Source organism: Salvelinus fontinalis, chromosome 21 (assembly GCF_029448725.1).
Source record: "Salvelinus fontinalis isolate EN_2023a chromosome 21, ASM2944872v1, whole genome shotgun sequence".
Classification (NCBI taxonomy): domain Eukaryota; kingdom Metazoa; phylum Chordata; class Actinopteri; order Salmoniformes; family Salmonidae; genus Salvelinus; species Salvelinus fontinalis.
The window spans coordinates 31,071,698-31,081,193 of record NC_074685.1 but is presented as its reverse complement, the minus strand read 5'-3'; the positions used below and the strand labels follow the sequence as shown (position 1 = coordinate 31,081,193).

Sequence of the window (9,496 nt, the reverse complement as noted above, 5' to 3'; positions counted from 1 at the left end):
AATGACACATATGTCAATTTATGGTATGTTATGCTCGGCTTGTCATGAACCCAGTGAACAAAGCATTGAGGAAGTTCTGTGTGAAGCTCCAGAATGTTTTAAAGGATTTTTGGGTACGAGTGAGGGCCATATGTCTTACATATTCCAGCCGGAGGATTCTACGGTAAAGATCTTCAACGCCAGTGGCCCCAAACCCGTTTATCAGGCAAAACCTGGGAGTTTTTCTCCTGCTCTGGGCATGAGAGAATGGCTAAACATCAGGCTGGCTCTTTGTAAAATTGAACAGGTCCTGAGTGGCACAGCTGTGCCAGGCTATGCGTTGGAAGAACAGGTCTTCGGACGCAGTGATCTCAAGGCTCTAAGAATTGCTTCAATGGACTATAACCCGAACAACAAAGTGACAATTTTAGCCTATGAAGTTTATGATGCGGGTAATGCTACAAAGTCTGTCAATTCTCCAGTAGCATCCAGAGCATGCAAAGATGTCAACTTTTTTATTCCTGTGTTTAGTTTTAAATGGGTGGATTATCCAATTTTCATAACACTTATGAATAAGCTGGACATTCTCTTCAAAAATCGCGAACAGTTAAGGCGCTGGCCTCGGCTTTTCTTGAGACATAGCCAGGACCAAAAGGCCCGACGTAGGATGTACCCCTGGAGTGAAAACTTACCAAGTGTTGATGAGCCTGGCAAGAGATCCCGGCATTTTGATGACCAACTGGACACTGACAATGGGGGGTGGTTGCATCAGATCCCTGGATCTGTAAGAAAGGCTTCGTAAAATACCTTAAGAATGTAACGCTATAAAATGTATGTACTAAATATTTTGAATGAAATAAATGGTTTTAAAAGCAGAATCTCACCACGTTATGAACTCTCGCGTTTGTTCACTCTTAGCGCAGTCTATCCCTGAGAAAAAAAACTTGCGCAATGTGCGCGCGTATGGGCGTGCGTATGATGTAGTGCCTGTGTGTGTGTGTGTGTGTGTTTCAAAAACAGAAAAAGGGGGCGAGGTGTTTGTTAAAAAAAATACCCTTGCATCTGCGCTCAAGGCTCTCTATGCATGGGGGGTCGTTTGAAACCAAGGTTTACACTATCTGGCAAAACAGAGGCCTAAAAGTCATTCAGCCCAGCGCTGTCGAGACCTCCCCACCCCTAGCATCTAGATGCTAGCCCCCGGAGATTTTAGAATATCAAAAGATACCTAATGTTTAGACACCACCCAATACCCTATGTTTGAACCAAATGGCGGGTGTTTGAACCACATGCCTTAGGCTTCAAAGATAACTTTGATGCGGTTTTAGCGCGAAAAAATACGACACCACGCGAGTCATACGGCTACAAAAGCTAAGCAAAACAGGTCCCCCCTGTTAGCTTCGTTTTCGCGCATTTACCCTACAGCATTCCCCCAGGAATAGTTATCGGACGGACCCCGTTAAAAAAGATCATCTGGTAAAAACCCTCCTCATGGATATTTCTCAAGGTTAGTTCTGGAAATAAATATTTACATATGCTATATATTAGATTTGTTTGTTCTTGGGAATTGTTTGAAAACGTTGTATGTTATAGAAATATTAAACAGGCCTTAGGGCCCGGATTCTTAACGTATAAAATGTCAATATTAGCTAAAATGATTAGAGCTTTAATATTATATAATGTTTTTTTTTAGATTCTCAAACCTTCACTCAGATTCTCCGAGATATAACTGAACTCGAACCGGCCGTAGGGTCTCCGGAACAAATTGCTTACATCCCAACGCCGACCCTGAATTGTAGTAAGTAAGATTCAAGAATTCCGTAAGAATATTTATACCTTAAAAACAAAAAGTGTCGGCATCTTATATTAAAAGTTATTTTATGTGTTTACAGCGGAAATACATCCTAGAACGGGTGCCATAGGGAGTCTACACGGTTTCTGTGAAGGATATGCATACGAGACAATTGTGCCCTACTCCCAGGATGTATTTACACACAAGCCGCAAACAGAGCCTTTAAACGGCCTGTCAACTCCCCTGACCCAGGACCGTTGGACGCCCCCTATTAAACACCAACGGACAATCAGGGCCCAGATCCACAGGTCCGCTTCACCCGAACAATGCTACTGGGAGGGTATTCACGAGACAGCGTTACAAGGACAAGGTATGAATCAATTATCATTTATATATATATATTTTATTTTTATGCCTGAATATGTTTAAACATGGACTAATGCTGTTTTTTTTTTTTTAAATTTCAGGCTCACAAGCTACAGACCAGGCAGATGCTATAATTAGGGTTGCCCAAAGACATGTTCCCGAGTTCTCAGAGCTTCTTCAGAACAGCCCTCTTCAAAAAAGCCGAGGTATTTAATTAATGTATTGTTAATATATAGGCTTATATCTGAAATGTATTTTACATTTTTATCAAACATATTTTAGGGTTAATAACCTATTTTTCTGTATGTATTATTTTTAATGCAGACTCCTCGCCGGCTTATAAAGACCTCCAAGAAGCTACACATCTAGATCCCGAGGAGGCGCCAAAGACCCCAGTCACCAGAACAGCGAAGCCTGATGATTTCAAAGTTTTAAATGACATTTCTGAGGTAGACGATTTGATGTTCTGTGAAGTGGCCAACCTTATTGAAGCGGCCAATTCTGGTGGGGCAAAAGCCTCTTGTGAAATAGACCAAGCCGTGCTTTTCAAGGCTTTTACACAGGGTTTAAAATCACGAAAGGCTTTACTTCAACGTCGTATGGGTATTCTATTCGAACATCAATACAATCAGGATGTGTCATTCTGGCGTAGAGAGCTTCCCCGCATGTTAAACAACAGTAGGGTTAAAACAAGCAAATACCTCCGTTAAAAAACACATATGTAAAAAAACACAAGCACACACATCCTTAAGTAGAGAAATGGCGCCCCCTATAGACCTAAGCGAGACAATTGAAACCCTCTTAGCGGAAATCCCTACAGAGCTCCAAGATATAATTAACCATATGAATGATTCTGGGCTAATTGACATAGGGGCTATAGATGAAAACCTATTATCCCAGATTCCCTCCGAACTCATTGAAATTATTACACGTATGAATGAGTCAGGGTCTGCAGATGAAAAGATACCCGATACCCGAATCACTCATATCTTTAATTACCCAGATGAACGAGAGCCCAAGGTTTAATTCTGCACCCCCTACACCTCTAAGCCATCCTTTAACACCCTTGTTCGAAGAGGAAACCCAATACGATGTTTTTGAACAGCTGAACAAATGTCTATCAAATCTGGAGCGGGAAGGTCTTGATCACAATGTACAGAACGAAAGCCCTAGGTTTAATTCTGCACCACCTACACCTCTAAGCCAGCCTTTAACACCCATGTCTGAAGAGTCTGAAACCCAATACGATGTTTTTGAACAGTTGGACAATTGTCTAGCAAATCAGGATGGGGATGGTCTTGATCGCAGTGAACATGTTTTGTATCGAAATAAATTCCACAATATTGAGGTTCGACAGTTTTTCAATTTCGCATGGGGGGGTCAGATTCGGGAATATGCTGTGTTTTACGTAATGCTTATGGACACTTTGAATGAACTGGTAGATAGAGTTAGAGCTTATAGCCAACCAAGGGATACCTTACAGTTGGAAATTTTTGGAGACAGTCTGCAGAGCCGTGTGTCGCTTATTTTAAATAGGGGTGAAGCAGATCTTGAACAATTTGTTAACCTGCTAGAACGCCTTGTTCAGTCAAATTTAAACGTGCTAGCAGATAGGACCCTCGAACTTGTAGTACAATTAGTCCGGCCACCACAAGGGGGCGGCGGGCAGAGACGTAAACTCGATAGCCTGATGCAGTCCGAAATCATAAGCAATAAAAAGGCCTACCTCATAATCGTTCACAATCATGGTAATAAGCTATGCTTTGCCATAGGTTTGGCCCACTTACTCAGCCCAGGATGTACAGAGCGCGAAGCGTTACAGAAAGCTCAAGAGCTACAAAAGGCTGTGGGTTTAGGTATACAGGAGGCTGTGGCTTTCTCAGACATAGGCAAATTTGAAAACTTTCTGAATATCAAGATTGTGGTTTTGTACCACAGCAGGGCTAATGACGCTCTCTTGAAGTTCCAAAATATACAAGAGCCACACCCTAAGACTATGTACTTTTATGTGCAAAATGAGCATTACTATGCCGTAACTAACATCACAGCATTTTTAGGCGCCCCATATGTCTGTCCAGCCTGTCATACCGGCTACACCCGCAAGGGGGGGCACTCGTGCCGTTATAACTGTTCAGTATGTCTGGATAAACATTGCCCTATGCAACAGCTAAACTTGACACCCTGTGAGGATTGTCACCGCACATGTCGTTCGGCCTACTGTTACGAAAAACACAAAACTGAAACATGGCACCCCAAGGCCTGTAAATCTGTAAGCATTTGTGACATTAACAAGAAATGTCCAAAATGTCATTGCAATTACAACCTTAAAATAGACAGCCCTAAACCCCATGTTTGTGGAATCATACATTGCCCAATCTGTAAAGGGCCCTTGAAAAGCAGAGACGCAGAAGTTGTTCAAGAAGTAACACATGAGTGTTACATTCAGCCCTTGGCTGAAGATGAACATACAGAGAAATATGTTTTTTATGATTTTGAGACAAATCAGCAATCAGGGGTTCACTTGCCTATTTTTGTATCTACCATGACTTTCACCGGTGAAAAGTGGTCGGCCGAGGGGCCCGATTGCGCCCGACTCTTTCTAAAACATTTTAGAAAGGCCCAGTACAGAAACTTCACGTTTATAGCACACAATGCGCGAGCCTATGACTCCTATCTGCTTCTGAACCCTTTGATACAGCAAGGCGTGGCGCCCAGTGTCATTGCTCAAGGGAGTAAAATCTTATGTTTTGTTGACCACGCCTTCAAACAGAGATACATTGACAGCTTAAGCTTCTTACCCATGAGATTGGCTCAAATGCCAGAGGCCTTGGGTTTTGAAAACTCGGTCAAAGGCTATTTCCCCCACTTCTTCACATCTGAGGAGAATCTACATTATATAGGAGCTTATCCAGCCCCCGAAATGTACGGTTGTGATCAAATGTCTACCAAAGAGCGTGAGAAATTCATGACGTGGTACGAGACAGTAAGACATGGAACTTTTGATTTTCATAAAGAGATGGAATCATACTGTGACAATGACGTGGTTATACTACGTGAAGGATGCCTCAGATTCAGAGAAGAGGTAATCAAAGATGCAGGCATTGACCCCTGGAGCTGTACAACTATTGCATCCGCGTGCATGAAAACCTATCGTACACACTATCTAACTCCAGCATCTATAGCTATCCCATCGCCAGACAACTACCGACGACAATTCAAGGCCTACTCTAGTGGCTCCATTCAATGGTTGGAGTACCTAGCCCAGGATAAAAATGTTTTTATCCAACATGCTTTGAATCGGGGGGAGAAGGCTTTTGGGCCTTACCATGTAGATGGATACACACAGATTGACGGTGTTGAGACAGTGTATGAGTACAACGGTTGTTTCTTCCACGGTTGTAAATTATGCTTTGTCCCCCAGGCCATGTGTGTCCTAACCCAAAAGACTTTTGGGGAAATGTACCAAGAGTTTCAAGACAAACTGAATTCTTTAAAGGCTACATACGGGTTAAAAGTTGTGGTTTTGTGGGAACACGAATGGACAGCCCTGAAAAAGGCGGATCCTCATGTTCAGGCCTTCCTTACCCAATATGACCCTCCAGAGCCCCTGGAACCGAGACAGGCCTTGTTTGGAGGCAGGACCAATGCTTTGACATTGCGTTATGTAGCTCAACCCGACGAGACAATAGGCTATGTAGATTTTACATCCCTATATCCTCATGTAATGAGTTCCTCATGCTATCCTATAGGGCATCCTGAAATTATTCACAGCGACTTTGATGAACCCCAAAATTATTTTGGTTTAATCAAAGCGACTGTCTACCCTCCTAGGGGTCTGTTTATACCTGTGCTGCCTTACAAGGGGTCTAAAGGAAAACTTTTCTTTCCCCTTTGTCGCACATGCTGTGAAAACAACAACCAGGAAAACCCATGTGATCACTCAGATCAAGAAAGAGCCCTGACAGGTGTCTGGGTCACCGCTGAATTCTCTAAGGCTTTGGAGAAGGGGTATCGTGTGGCCAAAATCTTTGAAGTGTGGAACTTTTCCAGGAAATCAGACACACTTTTTAAAGAGTACATCAAGACCTTCTTGAGATGCAAGCAGATGGCTTCAGGCTATCCAGCATCGGTCACAGATCAAGAAAGTAAAGAGAAGTACATTCAAGACTACCATGACAGAGAAGGCATACTTCTTGACCCTGACAGAATACAGGTCAACAAAACCAAAAGAAATGTTTCGAAATTGTACTTGAACTCCCTTTGGGGGAAGTTAGCGCAGAGAAGCAATATGCTAACAACTTCGATCATTAAAGACCCGGAAGAATTTTTGGAATTTGTTTTTTCGGACCAATACGAAATTTCACATTTTTCATTCTTGAGTCAAGACATTGCCTTGGTGCAATGGCGGCGCAACCCAAAGTGGGTTCTACCCCCAGGTAATGTAAATGTGTTTCTTGCAGCATTTACCACAGCCTATGCCCGACTTGAACTGTACACCCTCATGGAACAGCTTCAGCGGCGGGTTCTTTACCACGACACAGACTCTGTGGTCTATGTAAGCAAGCCGGGGGATTGGAACCCCCCACTTAGCAACTATCTTGGGGGTTTAACTAGTGAACTCGCCGAGGGTGACCATATCACAGAATGGTCCTCATGTGGGCCCAAAAGCTATGCTTTTAGGACTAAAGACAATCACGTGGTGTTGAAAGCCAAAGGCGTGACTCAAAACTACGAAAATGCCCCGCGTGTAAACTTGGAATCAATCACGCGTTTGGTCGACGGGTTCGTAAATGACAAGAATAGTGACTTGGAGATTTTGACCTCCTACAACAAAATAGTGAGGGATAAAAAGGGGTTCCATCTAAGAAACGCCCCACTCACTAAAAGATTCAGGATAGTCTATGACAAGAGACGGCTATTGCCTGACGGTACCACATTGCCCTTTGGCTACTGACTTAGGCTACAAGCCCCAGTGTGTCTTAAAGCTTAAGATATAATGAAGGCTGTCGAGGATTTTGACCCCCGTTTAAAACTGCCCTTTTCGGCCTTAATTGCAGGCCCATCAAACAGTGGTAAAACTTTTTTTGTAAAAAGTATTTTAGAGAATTCTGAACATGTGTTATCTCAAAAGCCTGACAATATTGTATGGTGTTATTCCTGTTACCAACCTCTGTATGATGAATTATTGAAGACAATAAAAATCAAGTTTGTTGAAGGAATACCCGATTCTCTGTCTGATGATCAACTTCTCCCCCCACATATACACAATCTGCTTGTTTTGGACGATATGCTATTTGCTGGTAGCGAACATCCAGAAATTGCAAGAGCTTTTACCCAATATACTCATCATAGAAACCTGTCCGTGCTTTACTTGGTCCAGAATGTGTTTCACCAAGGTAAAAATAGCCGTACCATTAGCTTGAATGCCAACTACATGGTATTGTTTAAAAATCCTAGAGACAAACTGCAAATTAGCACTCTAGCTCAGCAGATGTACCCTGGAAGGAAATCATACTTTATGGAGAGCTATGAGGACGCTACCAAAGAGCCATTTTCTTATTTAATCGTGGATTTAAAAGCAAATACTCCAGAACACCTTAGGCTACGTACAGGTCTGTTTCCGTGGGAGCGGCCTGCTGCATACCTTCCTAAAAAGTAAACGCTATGTCTCTGCGTTTAAAAAGAAACCTGCCCCTCTTGACAAGGCTAGTTGGGTCTACAGCTAAAGGACGGAAGGCCATCTTGGGTAGTTGTTCTTCAGATCTCATATTAGCCTTATGTGAGATTGCTTTGAATCTTCTCAAAGGACGCATTCCACTCACCCTGAACCAATTGAAAAAATTAAAGAAACAAAAGACCGCGATCAAACTCTTTGCCAATAAAAGGGCCAGTCTTCAAAAGAAAAGACATAGTATACAACAGTCTGGAGGTTTTCTTATACCTTTACTCAGCATAGCTGTGCCCTTCATCACCAGCCTTATTGCGGCCAGACGTGGGGGTTGAACACGCGGTGTGATGGCCACTAAAATGTACTTGGTGCCACAACAAGAGTTGGATAGACTTAAAAATCAAATGCAGGGTCCTGAAAATATCAGACAAACAGGTGAAAATGATTTGGATACGGCCATGAAGGATGTTTTGAACCGAAAAGGATTGAACCCTTATGATAAGATCCAAAAATACACAAACCTAATGCAAAGATATTTGACTCTGGTAAAGCAAGGGGAGAGAGAGACCAACCATTTAACACTTTCCCTACAGGACCCTTTAACAGATGTCGAACCTAACGATAGCCAGGCCCCGGTAAGGCCTGTACCGGCGATCTTACCTAGTGAAGATCCTATGTCTGGTGAAGCTCAAATGCCTTTTGAAGATAAAGTTATGCATGACCTACTGACCCATGTGCCTTTACGTAACCGGAAGAATCTTAAATACATTATGAACAAGATAAAAGACTCAAAGGGATTAGCTGCTTGGAACGATTCTGGAGAGTTTATACTTCAGGGCGCTGTTGTTAGGGGTTCCCATATGGTGGACTTACTTAAAAGTACCACGGCTGCCCACAAGGTTGCTGATGACCGAAGGCCTCCCGGCTGGCGTCAGTTTCTTAAGGCCCTGGCAATCCTGAACATTCCCCTCTCGGGTGTACCCAACCATAAGCTTCGTCAACAGATTCAAGCTTTAAAACAAAAGCCTTCAACGAGATACAGCACCCCTAAAGATGCCCCAACGACACCGCCCCCCTATGAAAGCGATGATGCTAACTCATTTACTCCCATGAACGTCTCAGGACCTTTTCCTAATCCCGATCTCTCGGCGTGGTTAGACTTTTGAAAATGACTTTTGAATGACTATGATTAAATTCAATAAAATGTTTTATTTGAAAAATAAGCAATTTAACATTTGTGGCATTCTTGAAACATATGACGTGAGCATACGCCTTGATTACTCGTTCTTAAACGACACACATTTGAACACTTTTGATATTTTCTAACAAAACAAGATACAAAGTTATCATTACTTCTTAAATCATCCTTATAAAGAAACATAACATCTTCAAAAGAAACTCCCCGGGCTCTTTGGCACAGGTAAAATACACAGTGGTGACCGCATGTAGTGGAAAGGTTATCTTGCACTTGTTTGATGCTGTAGTAGATCTTTGAACCGTTTAGGGTCAAAAAATCTTTAATAGATTTAGGGAAATGTGAAAAACCGGGGGGAAAGCCATAGGAATCAAAAAAAGTTGAGATTTTTCTTCCACCTTCCTGTTCTAATGTCATAGCTAGCCAATGTTCACCAGGCATGTGTTTAGGATGGGTATTGACAATAAACATTGCAGGCCTCTCAGGCCATATCTCAATA

The 9,496-nt window shown here is 42.5% G+C and overlaps 1 protein-coding gene across 1 annotated transcript; it reads left to right on the top strand.

The window, feature by feature from the left end:
- The first annotated feature begins 988 nt into the window (after nt 1–988).
- On the top strand, nt 989–3,115 carry LOC129818647 (uncharacterized). The gene is made up of 5 exons (XM_055874749.1): nt 989–1,483; nt 1,670–1,774; nt 1,869–2,138; nt 2,236–2,340; nt 2,459–3,115. Exons 1-5 carry the CDS (start codon nt 1,468–1,470, stop codon nt 2,842–2,844), a joined length of 882 nt encoding a protein of 293 aa, XP_055730724.1. The 5' UTR covers nt 989–1,467; the 3' UTR covers nt 2,845–3,115.
- The last annotated feature ends 6,381 nt before the right edge of the window (nt 3,116–9,496 follow it).